Source organism: Microchirus variegatus (genome assembly GCF_963457635.1).
Source record: "Microchirus variegatus genome assembly, chromosome: 18".
NCBI lineage: Eukaryota > Metazoa > Chordata > Actinopteri > Pleuronectiformes > Soleidae > Microchirus > Microchirus variegatus.
The window spans coordinates 13137166-13155208 of NC_139819.1; the positions used below are offsets into that span (position 1 = coordinate 13137166).

The following is an 18043-nucleotide window of genomic DNA, read 5'->3' on the forward strand; positions in this document are numbered from 1 at the left end:
GATGCAACACCTGTTCCGGTACAAAGTTTGACCCAAGTATTTTTCAAAGGTGTGAACGAAAGCCTGTGATAAAGAATGACTGGGCAGAGGAAGTTGTTTGGACACAGTCTGTGTCAGATCTAGAGCTGATAGAGAGCAGTTTATGAGCAGACAGAGGATAAAGAAACACCCTTTTACAAGTCACTGCTGCAAAGTCAAGTTTACACGGTTAAATATGTTTTATGTTATAAAGGGACTATTATCCCAACACAAGTCAAAGAAAATGTGTAGCCTAATAAAGCCTGAGTGAGTTTGAAAATATTCAAACACAATTGGAATTTAAGTAATCTGAGCTCGAAGCAAGACCACACCCACCAGCCTTCACTTAACGCTCCATTAAACTGCTTGTAAACGTCATTGTAGAGCCACATCATGAGTGGGAAAACAATCGACAGACATCTAATTTAAACAACAACAACAACCCACACGTCATTAATTATCAACTCACACTGTCTCATCACCACGAACCCTATAATTTCTGTATTTACGACAGCAGAGAGTCTGAGAAAAGAATAAGTCACGCACTGCGCAGAATCAAGGACCCCCAGTTTGAACCACAACGTTTGAATGATCATGTTTCCTTTTCAGGAAAACACTGATGCATCAGTGTTAAGCTGGAACAAGATTGTGAAACTTTCTTGGATTGGATGATAAAAAACTCCTTTGTGGTTGTTACAGCAAGTAATGTAAGATTTACTGTGGAAACAAACAATAAATAAATGTTACCATTGAAGCAAAACTGGGTTTAACAGTAGCTTAAAGTGTGACTCGGCCTCTGAAGAGTCATTGTCTGGCGGAAGTGTGAGAAAATAACCCCCGATGGCATCATCTCAGCTCCAGATCTGTCGCACAAAGCCCGCTTTGTGATTTTGGGTTTGTGGAATTTGAAGGATGTGAAGGCACAGGGTCAAATAAAAAAAGAAAAAGAAAAGATGGCGTTTGGTTGCATTATGGGAAATGTAGGAGCGTCATGCTGAGTTCACGGTGTCTCTGCTGCAGTGTGGCAACGGCACAAACACAAAGTGTTTACTGCCGGAATTCTGCGATAACATTCAAACATTTATGAGTGCACGTAACCACGGTCTGACCTGTTGCCCAGCGAGGCGCTTCAGTGGAGCAGAGGAGAGTCAATGATTTGCTCCAGAGCAGTGTTTCCCAACCCTGGTCCTCAGGGAACACTGATTCAGATGCTCGTCAGCTCGTCATCGAGTTCTGCAGAAGACTGATAATGAGCTGTTCATCTGAATCTGAACCCTGAGGGAAACACTGTTTTTCCTCACTCACTTAAAGGTTAAGTAAGTAGTTTATAGTGACCTCTAGAGGAGAGGCTGAAATTTACAACAAAGAACTGCTCCTCTGCTCACCCCCTCCCTTCCCTGAGCGCTACGGTATCCTCAGCCGGTCAAATGTCGTCCTCGTCGTCTTTCTCCGTGTCAGCAGATGAGGTTCGTGAGGCGAGGGAGAGGGCGAGCTACCGCGGCCGTAGCAGACGAAGCGGAGAGAGAGGAGGCGGGACTTCGGCTACAAGTAAAGAGACGCTTGATTTGTTCTCTCGCGTTTGTCCTTACAGGCTCCCGTAGAAACATGGCGTCGTGGCAATGCAACAGCGGCCCACGACCATGTTATTTTACATGCCTTTTTGAACAAAAACTATTATACAGCGACTAGAGAATGCAGGAGCACATAATATGTATAAAAAAGTGGATTTTGGATCATATAAACCCATAAATATTACACAGTGTCCCTTTAAAGTGTGGTCGACCAAATGGTTGAGTAGCAGCTTAAAGGGTTAAAGGAGATCTGTTTTGCATGTAAAAATGTCGTTGTATATATTGTACAATAATCTAATAATTCCGCAAATCAAACAATTGTCTCAAAGGAAAAATGTACCTTCATAAGGATGTCTATGTGGAATATGACAGCTTTAAATGCTCATTAAGATCTTGTTTGAAACTTAAAACACACAAAAACAGATCAATTACTGAATCGGCAAACTATTGCAAAACTATTTTCATGAGTCACCATATGGTTTGAGTGTTTTTATTTTTGTAAAATAAAGTTATCCTTGATTTCAGCTTCTTGAATGTGAATATATTTCCAGCGTCTTTGTTTCTCTATCAAAGTAAAATTCAGATTACAGCATTTCCAGCATTTAAAGGATGAAATAATGAATAATTTCATAAAGTTAAAGGTGCATTATGTAATAAATCAACTGGCCATAAAATCCTCCTAATATGTCACTGAGACTCAGGAATAATGTTCATATAACAAACTGAACTCACCAACAACAACAGTAAAGCCAAAATATTTGCATTAAATAAAATCTTTTGCAGACTGTAAATCATGTTTATGTATGGAAATGATGTTTTGGAATGTGGCGCCACCTACCGCTGTCTACCAATCATTGCAGTCAGTAGAGTCTCAGCTGCCGAGCAACCACGGTTGCCAGTTTTTAACCTAAACGACCTCGGTATTTTGAATTTGAATGTAATAATCGTTTTTGGCCACATTCTAACAATCATCAGAGATGGAAAAAGTACTAAAATATTCTACTCAAGTAAAAGGACCAAAACTTTGATGAAATATTACTCAAGTAGAAGTAAAAGTAGTCATCTGAAAATGTACTCAAGTAGAAGTAAAAAGTAGTTCATTTGAAATGTACTTTAAGTAAAAGTTACTTAGTTACTTTGCGTGGGGTGTGAGGGTAGTAGAAATATGACAAGAGGTCAGAAATCCAAAATGATTTTGGAGCTCACGCGCCATAGGACACAGCGACACAGGATTTTACGTCACGTTTGGCGCGCGCCCTCTATGTTCACGCATGCTGGTGATAATCACATCATCATTCGTCTGGTTCTGGTGTATATTTTCCCCCTGTAGGTCTTCATTGTGCTGAATTTTTCACTTTTTTTACTCAGTAACGGATAGGATTTATAAAGTAACTAAGTACAATACTTCAGTCAATACGTACTCAAGTAAAATAAAAAAATCCTGATTTTAAATTGTACTTAAAAAATACAAAATACACAAAAAAAAGGATTCAATACAGTAACTTGAGTAAATGTATTTTGTTAGTTTCCACCTCTGACAGTCATTAGTGGCAGTCCTAAATGTAAACTAATGTGTTTACAGTTACAGCCTGATGCATCTGCCATTAATCGCAGTGAGTCAGTAAATCATTTGTTTTCAGACTGCAGGATCCAGGCCTCAATTGTGTGTCGGCTGTGTGCGTGTGTGTGTGTGTGTGTGTGTGTGTGTGTGTGTGTGTGTGTGTGTGTGTGTTTTGGGGGGTTGCGTTAGCCGACTCCTTACGCCCACTCCTCTGTTTGAGCAACCATGAGTCGTGCGTACGTCATCTGGTGAGCAACGACACCTTTAGAATCCATAATGAGCAAGTTGCAGCATTCTGATGTAAAGCATTTCTGGGAAAGGCTCAGTTTGAGAAACCAAGGATCTAATTTGTGTGGATCACCCACTAAACATGCTGCATTCACTCAAGTACTTGAAAACCTGAGGTGGTCACAGTGATGCTGGTAGTTTCCCCTTCAGCCAGGGGCGTAGCAAGCTTTTCAAAGGTGCGGGGGATGGATGTGGGTTGTGTGTGTGTGTGTGTGTGTGTGTGTGTGTGTGTGTGTGTGTGTGTGTGTGTGTGTGTGTGTGTGTGTGTGTGTGTGTGTGTGTGTGTGTGTGTGGAGGGGGGGGGGGGGGGAGAGAGAGAATCTTAATGTGTTATGTTATTGCATGTTTTTATTGGAATTCATTTATACAAACTCATCAACTTTGCCAGCCCAATAACGTTGGCTTCGCATATGTTTTCATATTTTTGGACCATAAACAATAAAAACGATGAATCCAAAGGGTACAAAGGGTATAAAATACAAGATATAACCAGCTTGAGTTGTACTAGAAAAGTATGAAAACACACTCACCGGAAAAAGTATATAAATAAATAAATAAATAAATAATATAGCCTTTTGACGAGCACATGTTCAGCCTCATGTTCTCTCAAACTGAGTGGTGACAACAACAATAATCCAGTGATTCAAAGTCATGCAAACACACGTAGTATTGCTTTAAACGTCCTGTATTACCGAGTTACACACAACTCAGGGTACAGAAACACACACACACGCAGACTTCTGGGTGAGTGGACTGTGTGGAGCTAATCCCTCTTTCACACCTATCTGCTGACCAGTGGGAATCTAAGGCTGTTTTTTTTTTTTAGGGGGGGGGAGTTGCATTGCTGCTGCATTGTGATCTGGACGCTCGTGTCCAGCAGGCTCACTGTGGCTCACAAATCAATGACCGCATACAGAGGTTATATGGAGGTTAAAAGCTGAGACAGTTTATATTTAACAGTGACAGTGGAAAATAAAATTAATTAGTCTATAAGTGCAACCACCTCTTTTTGGTGGGAAAAAACTGACAGACCTGTATATGATGGAAATTGGTATCGGTCCAATACTGGTCAAAAATCACCGGATCAGATATCGGACAGATACAACCTGTAAATCTGATACGATCCAAAAATCCTATATATCACACAGCACAGACTGTAAACATGTAAATAAGCAAAAACGCCTAAAACTATAGCGGAGTCGTGTTTGTGCCGTTTATTCCTTCTTTTGTTGGGGAGAACAATAAATGTGTTGCACGATTAGAATAGAATAGAACAAACTATAATAGAATAGAACAGAATACAATAAACTATAACAAACACTGCCCTTTGCTGCAGCGGTGGATTAATGGTTTTTGGAGTTAAGAATACATCTTGCACTTGGGAATAATGATTTTTTTATATATATCTTTTTGGTTACCAGGGGGAAACAGGGGAAGAGAGCTACGTACCAAGATACTCCTCACAAAGATTCCTGCGATTTATCAATTACTTCGGTTGCCACTGACATCATTTTAGAGAGCTTATTTTTATTTTTTTGCCACTGATACCAGGCAGGAAAGTGGAAAGTAAGAAGACTTACGACAAGGGATTTGTACATCTGGTCCATCAAGGCCTCTGAGCTTTCTGAAAAGGAAAATTGTTTTTGAAATAACTCAGTGCAAAAACGTGTTGTTAACAGCTTCATAATTCATAAATGGTCTAAAAACGACTACAACGGCTGTATCACACTCTGTATCGTTAGATACTTGAGTTTGTGGTATGGATATCAGACACAAAAAAGGGGTTTTGTCCCATCTCTAGATTTGTACGAAAGGCTTCCATTTAACGGTTGTTTTGTCTACAGTATCAACAATTGCAGTTGTTATCAGTTTACTAATACATAATATGATAGGACCACTACATCAAATAATAACTTGACATTGGACAGTCAACCTGTGACGTGCACAAATGTCCCCACGCGTGTTTTATTTATAACTTTTCCCAATATCAGTCCATGCTTATGCACTTCACTGCTTCACAGCTTGCATTCATTGTTCTTCTACAGAAACAAAAAAAACACAAAATAAGATAAAGAAGAGGACAAACATTTGAAGGTTTATGCTGTACATGACTCATCTTTTCTCTGTGACTGACTGGGGAGTTGAGAGTTGACTTTTTGATTCAGGCCTGGATGTAAACAATCTCCAAAAATGATTTACATGAATTAAAAAACGGCATTATTTTTCTCCACAGTTGCTTTGTTTCATTTTGTCAAAACACAACAGAATTCAAGGATGTATTCCAATTTTTTTTTCCCCCAGTCCTTCATTGTAGCCTAAAAATAACTGCATGGACACAGAAGCTGAGAGGACATTGTGGTACCATCATTCTCCTCTGAGCTATGGAAACAAAGCAGGTTCCTGCCCTTTTGGAGCACATGCAAAGTTTCCTTATCATTTCGATATATGGAAAATTTGCCTTATGAAGGACACATGCTTGTATTATCTTTTACACTTTTGACATTTTTTCTTAATTCTAGGGCATCCTGTTTGCAGTCGAGCCATATTTGTTTTTGTGTCTTTTCTCAGCTGAAATGTCACATCTGAGGGATATATATGGTTGCTCTTCATATTAATCTGAATTAATAATTAAATGTTTATTCAATTCAGTGTCTGTATCACAAGGAACTGGCATTTAAAGACCCTCCATTGATGGATAGTCAAAGAACACCATTTATCACATTACTCAATATGGTCACCAGGGGGAGACAGAGTCAAACATACAATCTGTACATTCTAACTTTCTATATGAAACTTGTATTCTTGTCATTCATACCAATTCACTGCAGCATGTCGGATGATTCAGCTCAGGCAGAAGGCACTAAAGTTTGTTCACAAATTACTTTCTCTAGTTTGAACTTGTTCTCTTACATCACCAGGGGAGGAAGTGGAGTCGGTCAGGTAACTTTTAAAATTAGAGAAAGCAAATCATGTCAATACAGGCAAATCTGGATCAGCACCAATGTAAAACATTTCCTACTTGGGTCATAACCAACTTTTTAAGCATTACTGCGCAGACGCAGATGAGGCATACAGTGACAAACAGTGGTAATAAAACCTGACACTAACGCTGATATACAGTGTCACCTTATTTGAACACATTAACAGTGATTATTTAGAATATTTTGCCTGCCTGTGTTTGCATGTATTAGAAGAGAACAAAACCATAGGAACACATTTTAACATAAGATGACACTCCAGTACAATAATACTTAAGAGTAAATTCAAATGTACTTTAATCAGCATCAGTGCAACATAAAAACAATGTTAGAGGTATAAATTCATATGAAATGGCTCTGTTACACACGAAGAGCTGACTTTTGAGTGACCGGTGCCTCGGCTCAGTGTGGATCCTCAGCAAGTCAAGGAAGACCGAACACAAATCAAGCAAATAAAAACAATCACATTATAAAGAATTTATTGCAGGCAAATAGTGTCATAAATAATATTTACAAACTAAAAACGCAACATTCCTTTTTTTATGTTATGCACAGTTTTCACTGCATCTCGGGACAACTGCAAAAAAAACCTCGGATGCGCAGATATTTAAAGCTACATCTAGAAAACCAACTGGATTATATTTATTTATTTATTAATAAACGCATTTGGACGCACACAGCATTCTCAAGATTGTGAGGCATGTGCTTAATACGTATTAAACCGTTTAACCCCCAAAGATAAACAAATTTAGCTCCTGTCAAAGTAATCAGGGTAAAGTTAAAATTATGCTTACGTTTGATGAATAAAATGGGACATGAATCTGTAACAGTTGAGAAAAAGGCTGTAAATGCATTTATGTAGGTGTGTAGTTACAAAAAAAATCACCCATCTATGATGCATTTGGCCAGTGTCTTATGCATGGGGTATGAATTAGAATAGAACATATTGTGAGCACAATACGATGAACCCAATCTGCCTTTTAGCAAATAACCCACAGCACACACTTTTCCCTCATAAAAGGCATAAATGACAGAAATATATGAAAGAATTAAAACAACAAAGACTTGTGTCGAAAAAAAACCTTCATACTTGAACATTGAACATATTCTACTGATTGTCCCCATTTTCTAAATCAGCAGACGGGAAAAAAGGTGCTACTATGAACAGCTCTTTTTGTTAAAATACTTGTTTTGCAGTAAAAGGAAAAGTTAGAGCCTAAATTTCTGCCAATAAATGTTTGTTTTGCTCTTAAACATTCCAGTAAGCCGAGTGGTAACGTTACTCTACAACAGTTGCCGCTTTCGCTCCGATTCTAAACAAAAACGTTCAAAAGCTTCTTCCATTTCAGGCTCCATCTCATCTTCATCGTCGTCGTCGTCGTATCTGGCAACAAAAGACAACAAAAGTTTGTTTTCCGATCATAACACAAATGTGTTTTTCAGCGTGATAAATGGCTTGTGTAAATAATATTCACATACAGTGGAGGATTTCCACGGTTGCACAAAACCACAAGCTCACACACACACACACACACACACACTTGTGAGAGAAAGCTAAGCCCTCTTTCACACCTAAACTGCTGACAAAACCAAATCTGAGGTTGCATTGTGGGCTAGTCAAAAACATTTGCCAAAATCTGGGGCCTATGGGTCAGTGGTGGTCATGTGAGAAGCCGCTGTGCAGTCAGTCACATGACCCTAACCATGACTCAAGAACTAGAAGAAAGTAGTGGTACTAATGTATTTTTACAGATTTAGTTCTAACACAGCTAACTAAAAGGAAAAACGTAAAGATAATAGTACACCCTATCTTCTTATGCATCACCCACATATATTGTTTCATCAGAAAAATAGGTACTTACTCGTCGTCACGGTCATTCCCATTTTCGCCATCGAAGTCATGGAAATAGTCCTGCCTGTCCAGGATCTCCTGGTATTTCTCAGCATATTCTATAAAAGCAGAGGTGGACATTTAGACCCAGAGAGACGCAGCACGATAATGAGCTTTATCAATAAGCTGCAGGAGAGGATAAACTTAAACCGCACATTTTGGACTATTGTTAAAAGGAAACAGCTGCTGTCTACTTGGTGGAATTTAAAAGCACCTTAAATTATGTCTATACAATCAGCAGAAGTAATAGTCTACAGCCTATTTTGGATCCATTGTTGATGTAGGAGAGAAGAATAATGTTGTGAAATAAACAAAACATGAGTAAAGAAATATGTTGTTTTTTACACCACAATCAGTGTTGCAGCAGCAGCAGGTGTGTGTGTGTGTGTGTGTGTGTGTGTGTGTGTGTGTGAAGCCTGCTGTGGTCGCAGACAGACCGTAATGCGATACTTCCTCCCTTCGTCCTCATAAATAATTTGTTCCTTCGCATTCTTGATGTGCATGGGAGAGTGTGTTATAGATTGCATCCAAATTATTTTGCACTTTCGTCTCGTCTGGGACCTTCAGAATGATACGTGCTTTCACGTCAGATTCTCCAAAAGTCTCAAATAACACCAGAAAAAGTCACTTTTTTGAAAAAGAGTCCCTAAAGGGGTCTGAATACTCACTGAATTAACACATTAAAGGTGTTATATTCAGAATAAAAGCCTCCAATTTGTAATAACGTGGGGCCATACTTGTAATTGAAGCACAGCTTTCACATCTGAATAACAATACTACTACTAATAATAATAATAATAAAATAGGTAAGTGGGGATTGTAAATCTATAATGACAAGATAAATAGAATAGAAGAATGTGTTTATAGAGCTTTACCTGGGTCTGCTGCTGTAAAAGGTGTGCCATCTTCAGTGTAAAATGTAGGTTCATTCTGGAACAACAACAACAAAAAAACAATGACAAACTTGTCAACTAAAAATATATAATAAAAATAGAACATTTGAGGAGTATCTGACACGCACCATGAAATAGTTGGGGTCGTTGTCTGGCGTGGCGTTGCTCGCTGCTGGAGCAGCACGAACTCTGCCCCAGTCGCTGGATCTCAGCTCCACAAGCTTCAGAAGCATCTGTCGAACATCCCTGAGGAGACGAATCAGAAAGTTAAGTGTAGCACGCGTGTTGGTGATAGTAACTACAAACAAAAGCCCCCATTGAGAAACACACCTGCTGCATGTGGCATCCAGTACTACTGTTTTTATCCTTTGCATCAGATCATCCATGTGTGCATGTCCTCTCTCTTTCCATGTGTCATCCAGGACCGAGCCTGTAAGCTTTACATTCAAACAAATTCTTAAATTAACCCTGAACAGACAATATAAATATCGATGAATACATGTGTCCTAATAAGATTTAAAACCTTAAGCAGTTTGACAGCACAGATGAGGTTTGAGTCCACAGGTTTGGAGAACAGACTGTTCATTAGGTCTTTCAGAGCGCTGAGGAGAACCTCCGCTCTATTCGGAGCTCCTTTTACACTCTTTACCTAAACAAACATCAAAACAAAACACATTTCTTATAAGCCAGAACACTCAAAAGTATGCCATTGCTATGATATATTCCTTATTTGCAATAAAAAGTCCAATAAAACTTAAATAAATATAAAGAAATGATGGATTATGAATATATTCTTTTTTATTTAACCTTTACTTAAACAGGAACCCATTGAGATTGAAATCTCTTTTCCAAGGGTGATCTGGCAAAGAGGTCAGTAGTAGTCATAATAATATCAGATTAGGCAGACAGATTACAAACAATAATTTGAATGAAATAAATATTTTTTTTTTTGAGGTTTGAAAAATACTTTTTTTCACTTTTTGATCATCAAGCAATAATAATTGACATGTTAATTGATTATGAAAAGCCCTAATTAGGCAGTGATTCTAACCAGATGCCATCCTTGCATATAATATTAAAGTGAGGTTAATACATTGATTACAAAAAAAATACATAATGAAAGATGTCCTGTCAATCATTTCACATCAGGCAAACCTCTCACCTCCAAGTGCAGATAGAGCTCTCCGAGAAAGAGCACATAAGAGTGGAATTTCTTTTGAGTGTCTGCATCTCCACTAACGGCGACATCCCTTTGTTCATATTCTGTCCGACACCTGAAAGAAACATCATTCTTACCTTTTAAAAGGCGGTGTGAATAAATGACAAACAGGCATAAAATGGAGAAAAAACAACATAACAAAATCACCTTTTCAGGAGCAGCTGCCGAAAGTTGCCACTGGAGGGGCTGACAATGAGATGTTTGGACAGGTAGTTGCAGAGTCTTGCACCCGTGTAAGAGAAGTTTGGAATGGCTGTGGACTACAATGAAAAGAAAACAACTTAAACATGTATTTTATCTACATTTGCTGTTAAAAAACCCAACCAAGGACTAAAAGTGTATCTCCAAACCTGTTGATAAATCAGTTCCACTAGATTCTGCAGCATCTCTTCAGTTGTAACCAAGGAGTTGAGCATGCTAGTCATGTATTCAATGTCCGACTCAAACGACCCTGGTGAGGAGCTCAAGTGACCGAGGAAGTCTGTCACCAAATCGGCCAAGTTAACGTCACCGTAATAGCCTTCACTGTCATCACACACGACAGGGCCCTACAGAAAAAACAATCAAAAAACAAAATAGGAAAATGTAATATCACTGTCACACTAATCCATAAACAAGTAACACATTAAAGTAAGTAAGTGACTTTAATCCAACATATTTATATATGTATAGATATTTCTTTGAATTCGTCTAATGTCTTCTTGCAGCCTGCTAACTGTTGGTTAGTTTCAGTCGGTGCACTGAAAAGAAAAAGGTTCTTACACCCGACACAAGCTCTGCTCTTGTGAAACAGGCATGAGGAGGGGGAAGTGGGAGCGGACTTAGTCTGAAAAAGAAACCACTACTTCCAGGGAAAAGTTCATATGCAATCATTGAGACAAATCTATATTTTGGAGCAAATTAAAAGTAAAATGTATTGGAACAAGGTATGGGGAGTTGAGGTAAATACATGATGGTAAAAAGCAGTTAATAAGTTGATCATGGTGAATTACCATTAATGCCATTACAATTGTGATTGGTGAAAATCTTTTGAATTCCATGTGACTTGAAGTCACACAAGAGTTTTCAGTCATTACTGAACCTTATTACTCATAATTAGTTCCTGTTTGATCATGCAACTGAGAGGGAGAAAAACGTTTTCTTATTTAAAATTCTCGATTTCCACAAAAAAAAAAATCATGGTCTAGTGGCTCAAACACCAAAGGTTCTGGGGTACCAATCATTGATTGAACGAACATTCTAGTGTGCTCCTAGTGCCAGATACCAAGCCAGGATAAATGGGAGGGTTGCATTAGGAAGGGCATCTGGCATAGAAAAATAAAACTTGGCCAAATCTAATACGTGGCAACCCCCAGAGAAGGAGAAGCCAAAAGAAAAATATATATCTGTCCTATTTGTGGAGCAAAAACAATTTATGCGTACAATAATTTCAGTTTGTTTAAGAGACATTTTTAGAATTTAAAGCATATTTTTACAGTTAACATATTATATTGCAATTATTTAGGTCTGGATAATCATTACATACATTTTTTTAGGTCCTGTGCCATGCGGGAAGATCACCGGTGACATCAGACAAATCTTATCATCCCTCAGTCTTCAAAGAATGGTTTCAAATTATGTACTCTGCATGTATTAATGTGGAGGGTGGCGATAAAAAAAGCTGCATGGAAGGGGTGGTTGTATTTGTTTTGTTGTTGAGATTAAACATCAATAGTCATTAGTCTACATTACTGCCCCCACCTTTAACATTTTGAATTCAAATTTACAGAATACTATGACCTGAGCAACAGTAATGATAAATGCACTAATGACACAGTCTCTAACTCCTACTTGGAAGTATTCACATGTGATGATAAACAGTAACAGTATCACTATAAATGCAGTGATGGTGAAACATTCTTCTTACTTCATAAGTGTTAAATCCAGAGGGGACAAACTCTGGAGCTGTGGCAGAAAGGTTTGACGATTTGACCAAGGAGTCCACATCATTACATCCTCGAGAAGCAGGCATACTGTTGGTGTTTGCACTTTGCTGGAGTTTACTCTGTCTTTTACATTCTGAAAAAGGAGGAAGACGTACTGTTTTCAGGCTTTGTCACAATCATGTAAAAACAATTTAGACAAAACTCTTTTTTTTTTTTTTTTTACTGTTATCGATGACCACTCATACCAAAATACACATCTTGAGAAGCAAATCACAAATAGCAGCTGACATCGGAGCTAACTTCACATGCTCACACATGATGTTAAAGAAGGATCGACTTAAAATAAACCCATCATAAATAAAGCACCAAGGTTCATGGTAATGAAGGGACATGTCACAAAGGTACAATGATGTATCGCACAGTGAGGAGAAACAAAAAATGTGTCCAATTCAGTGACTTTTTCATAATTTATGACCAACATTCAAGGAATACGGTATACCACACTTTTGGAAACACAAGACACATTTTGGGGTTTTCCTTTTTAAATAATAAAAAAAAAGGTTCTCATGACAGTAACAGAAATGGAGATTACTTTATTATCCAAGAGTGAGACCAGTTTGCACATAACAGACAAATATATAAACATAGAAACTAATGTTAGTTGAGATAGAAGATGCAGTTCAATGCAGATCTTGACCATATAAAACGAAACTATAGACGGGAATCGATGAACTCATGCAAGAGGTTGCTGATCAGATTTATCAGATAATGAAAGTGAAACTAGTGAAACTTCGTTGACATTTAACGTATTAAGAGACTGGGTAGCTGCGGATGATGACATTAGTCCACTATGTGATATCCGAGTGGGGGCGCTTTATTTAGATGTTGCTACTTCACATGAAAAAAACAACCCAACAGCTGCACATTGCTAAAAGTAGTGGCGAGAAGTTGGTTTCAACTTGGATATTCAAGGGACCGTCAATACTTTCCCATTTAAGTAACCACACTGTATTCAATAGCTTCCACTTCATGGAACACACTGATCTTAAAGTCATACAAATAACGCAATCTTCATTAATGGAGTCATTGTCAATTTAAAGGCAGTGCAAGGGTTTTGCACTGAAATAAAGGAACAAAGAAAATTAATTGTATCCTTTTTTTTGTATCCTTATTTTACGGAACAGTTTGCAAACCCGAATACAAGCCATGGGATTAATAATGGCACATAAAATATAACCATGCTGCAATTTATTGACGGTCCCTATAAAGAGAGACTCTACATGGCCCAACCTAAAACCATCTTCCCGGCAGTCAATATACTAGCTAACGTTACTCGTATTCGATAGCTAGCAAGTAAGTTATTTAAACCACAATAGCACTGGTTATGAGTTAAATATACTCAACAGTGAATGTAATGCTAGCTAGCTAAATTAGCTAATTTCCCGTTAATGTTAGTGGTGCCTTACCTCCACCGACAACCGTGTCGCTGGTCGCGCTAATGTTGTTCTCGGACAGCGGCGGCATCGTCCGCGGCTGTCTCAGCGGTTCGCTTTGGTTAAAATGCGTCTTTTCGGCGACGCCATCATCCCCGCCGAGGACCACGAACCCGGGCTCCCCTGAAGAATTGCGGGTCCCCCCAGCTCCGCGAGCTCGCTCAAAATTCTGATTCATGACTGCTGGTTTGTCAGCCTCGTCTCTCAAAGCAGCATCTGAAGAACGACGAAGGAACGCTGTCGCGATAACTAACTGCTATTTTTGTTTCCACTCCGTGTTGCGGCAATTACAAATTGCGCCTTATCTCTCTTTCATGGTGTCTTTACCTCCATCGGAAAGTATAAACTGAGCGTACACAACTTGTTTTGGCCACTTCCTTTAAAAACAAAGTCGCTGTATCCATGAGGGTGTGTGGTAACGAAAATACTACTAGTCTCCCCCTGCTGGCACGGAGTGGAAGCGCTGGACAGATAATTAATTACCTTCTTTTTCTTCGTCTTCCAATGATTTCTGGCACGCTGTACACGCAGATGTGTAATGCTGCCCTCCACAGTCTGAAGTCCGTAATTACAGCTCGAAGCTCCAAACTTGTCCTTCACACTCTTCTTCTTCCTCCTCTTATAATAAGTGTCCTATTATCTTTTAATCTTCCCTGGTCTGCACTTCTCCATATAGAACACAACTGAAACCCTGTTGCCTTTGAACTGTTGTCTAAATACATTTCCTATGGGAAACAAATTGCTGAAAAAAAATAAATGATTGGACATATTATTATTATTATTATTATTATTATTATTATTATTATTATTATTATTAATAATAATAATAATAATAATATCATCATCACTATTATTACTATATTATTATTACTATTTTGGAAGCTGACATATTAAACTCCATACTCAAATTCATACATGTATGCAACAGAGATTAATATGAGCATTAAAACCAATGTAACCATAACCAAATAGGTCATTTAATTTTGATGCAGCCATTTTAAGTACTAAGAAAGAAAGAAAGAAAGAAAGAAAGAAAGAAAGAAAGAAAGAAAGAAAGAAAGAAAGAAAGAAAGAAAGAAAGAAAGAAGGGGTGTGGTCCAAAGTAAATAATGTGGTAGGACTTATCATTTCCCTGTGTAAACTGCAGTGGGTGGGATTTTGGAAATACTAAAATAATGGTTATGAGTCCAAACCTACCTTTTAAATTCCACCTCCACATAAAACAATGTAAAACATGTTCGTTTTACGTGTGTCTGTTTACATATTCGGTGTTCACTGAACAAGTTTTTGTGGAGAAATAAAGCCTTTGATTGCATTTTATAGTTCATTATTATTTAGTTTTCAGTCACAATCACATTTAAATGAAAGGAAAAAAATCCTCAATGTTGGTCACATGTTTGTGGAGTTAGACATTGGTTGTTTTCATGTGTAGTTGAACAGGTTAAATAAGATATTTGCTAAAGCACCAATGGTTGTATAATTGCATTAAGCTGCATGCATCCAAATATCCGATGCACATTTAAGATTATGGAGGCGTGTAACTCCTCCTCCTCCTCCTCCTCAGCCAGGACTCACTCACTCAGTAGCTGCCCTCCACAAACACATGTTGCACCAGACCTCTTAGTGTAAGTATTCATTAGTTGTTTTAGCCTCCAGTCATTTTCCACTTGTTTCCCAAAGCTGGATCACATTATGCCACAGAGAATTCCCATGCCAGAAATGTTGAGACCCACGTTGATAAAAGATTATGGCCTCACTTCTCTGTTACTGCAGCGTGCAAGTGTCTTTGGTGAGAGTTCAAACATTCACAATTCTTGGAAACGAAACAAATGGCTGCACGGGTAACTTGGCACCTGGTCTGGTAATTTGGGTTCTTCTGCTGTGCATGTGGGCCGTATAGATGCAGCAGCAGCAGCCGTATCGCAGTGCCACACGACCACTACAGAGGGAATGGAATAAATGAATGGTGCCGTGCACGGTGCAGACAGGGACTTTCAGTGTTCCATATGTTGCCGCTGTCATGTAGTGAAACTCACCGCAGCAAAACCTCACTATTGAGCAGATGTTTGTGGTGACTCCTTAAACAGTGGTTAAAGGACAATATCATACGTTAGTCCAGGGGTGTCAAACTCATTTTCACTGAGGGCCACATCAACATAATGGTTACCCTCAAAGGGCCAGATGCAACTGCATCTAACCCTAACCTAACGCTTAACCCTAACCCACAAAATAAATGTAACTAAATGTAACCAAATATAATGTAAAATAAAGGTAACTACTCCGTAACATATTGCTAAATATCTTTCTGTATTTCTTACTTATTCAAGTTACAAATATGATGCATTATAGATGTAACCTGGTCCGCGATGGTGTTTCTTGACAAACTAACAGTTTTAAAAGTCTGTATCTGGTCGGGGCAGAGCTGCTCACACACCTTCAGCATGCACTGCTTCAAAAACACACCCTCAGAAATAGACTTTGAAGCACGGGTGATTTCTTCAGCCACAATAAAGCGAGCTTTCACTGCCTCATCGTTTTTTGGTTGTGGCTTTTGTGAACACATTCTGCTGCGATCACAGTCTCAGTCTCAATTTCACTCGTCGCACGACGAGTATACAACGATACACTGCGATCTAGTGGCGGGATGCATGTAACTTTGCGGGTAACGCGATCGCCATGCATTGTGGGATATGTAGTTCATGGTCAACGCACGCCTTAAAGCAGCATAGACCTATTTTAACACAGATTTTTAAGACCAATTAATCACTCGCGGGCCACACAAAATGACGTGGCGGGCCACATCTGGCCCCCGGGCCTTGAGTTTGACACGTGTGTTAGTCTGTACCCTGCACTCCTTTAGATCAGTTGATTTGTTGGTGAAGCTCACAGGCCATCTTGGAGGAAAACAGCTCCTCTCTCACCTCCTGTCCTCCCATGCATGTCCTAAGATAGGTGCTCTGAGAGGCGGCATAAGAGAACATGAGGCCCGGAAGCCTGCAGTGTTAATGTTCTCCCTGTGGTCTTTTCATCTGGCATCAGGGCAGCTGCCACTGATTAGTGTGTTTGCAGATGATTACTGAGGGAAGTAGGTGGTCAGACAGACACCAGGGTCATATCTCTCCCCTCATTTACATTTCTGCCCTCACTTACATGCAGATTCACGGATAACCCGCCAGGTTGTGCAGACTAAATACTTTCTTTAGAGTTTATTACCACTATCAGCAGGTGCAGCCCTTTTTTCCATGTCCAAAAATGGTGGAATGTTGCCGCTTCACAGCGTTCGGGTAAAATCGGGTGGAGTGATGTCAGCACCTACACAGCCATACCAGAGAATTTACCTCCCTCCCGTTCTGTTGTGGTTGGTCTTGTGTAGTTTCCCGTTTGTTTGGAAACCAACCATTAGTGCAATGGTTGCCACATGGAGTATCTGGCTGGGCATTAATGGTTGCCTTTTGTCCCCCTTTTTTACCTCAGAGAGATAAGAATAGAGCAGGTTTTCTAAGCACTTGAAATAAAAATAAAAAACCCGTTGCAGAGGAGAAAATGGTAATTTTATTTTCACATATAGAGTTCCTATAAAAAGTAAAGCATGCAAAGGAATGCTTGCCTTGTAAGGTTTCCCCTCCAGTTAAATATTTCACAAAATAAATAAATCATAACAATACAGTCGAAACACAGTGGTTAAGTATTAAACATTTTCGCTTGTTTAAATGTGTGGTATCCTCTAGTACTTAATGCTGTCACAATAAACTGAGCATTTCTCTCATATTTCATTGACCTCTCTCTCCCCCCTCCTCCTCATGTCTCACAGAAAAACATGGATTATAAATAACATCTGTATCTACTGCAGTTCATTAGCTGGGGCAGTATCCGCGTTGTCGCCGTCGTCGTTACACACATACTCCAGGTGCAAACTGTTTGGCACAGAAAAAGAAAGGGGGTACATATATTGCATCCTGTGCCACAGAAAACACAGATATTATCCTCTCCCTCCTCCTAATTAAGATCTCAATCACAGTCGCTTGCAGAAACCATACTTATTTTGTGTGTGTGTGTGTGTGTAACAGTGTTAGTGCCTTGTTTCCAAATGAGAGATTTCCAGTGAATGTCTTTTTTTTTTTATTATTTTACAGCTTATCAGTATTGAAAACCTCTCTGTCCAGTGCTGCTTATCCTCCCGTTTATCTACCCGTGGATTTCTTCAGC

The 18043-nt window shown here is 39.0% G+C and overlaps 1 protein-coding gene across 1 annotated transcript; it reads right to left on the reverse strand.

The window, feature by feature from the left end:
* Nucleotides 1–6714: 6714 nt before the first annotated feature.
* paip1 (poly(A) binding protein interacting protein 1) lies at nucleotides 6715–14202 on the reverse strand. The gene is made up of 11 exons (XM_083904503.1): nucleotides 13811–14202; nucleotides 12326–12477; nucleotides 10770–10967; nucleotides 10567–10679; nucleotides 10363–10474; nucleotides 9724–9849; nucleotides 9531–9637; nucleotides 9329–9446; nucleotides 9183–9237; nucleotides 8279–8366; nucleotides 6715–7800 (listed from the first exon to the last, which is right to left on the reverse strand). Exons 1-11 carry the CDS (start codon nucleotides 14013–14015, stop codon nucleotides 7701–7703), a joined length of 1374 nt encoding a protein of 457 aa, XP_083760629.1. The 5' UTR covers nucleotides 14016–14202; the 3' UTR covers nucleotides 6715–7700.
* Between the last annotated feature and the right edge of the window lie 3841 nt (nucleotides 14203–18043).

Bases quoted from the DNA above. Each gene is read 5' to 3' on its own strand.
- paip1 (XM_083904503.1), bottom strand. From the start codon at position 14,015: ATGAATCAGAATTTTGAGCGAGCTCGCGGAGCTGGGGGGACCCGCAAT. The intron at 10,680-10,769 runs GTTTGGAGATAC...TTTTCATTGTAG, and splicing joins TGGAACTGATTTATCAACAG to TCCACAGCCATTCCAAACTT. The intron at 7,801-8,278 runs GTAAGTACCTAT...TTTTGTTGCCAG, and splicing joins GGGAATGACCGTGACGACGA to ATACGACGACGACGACGATG.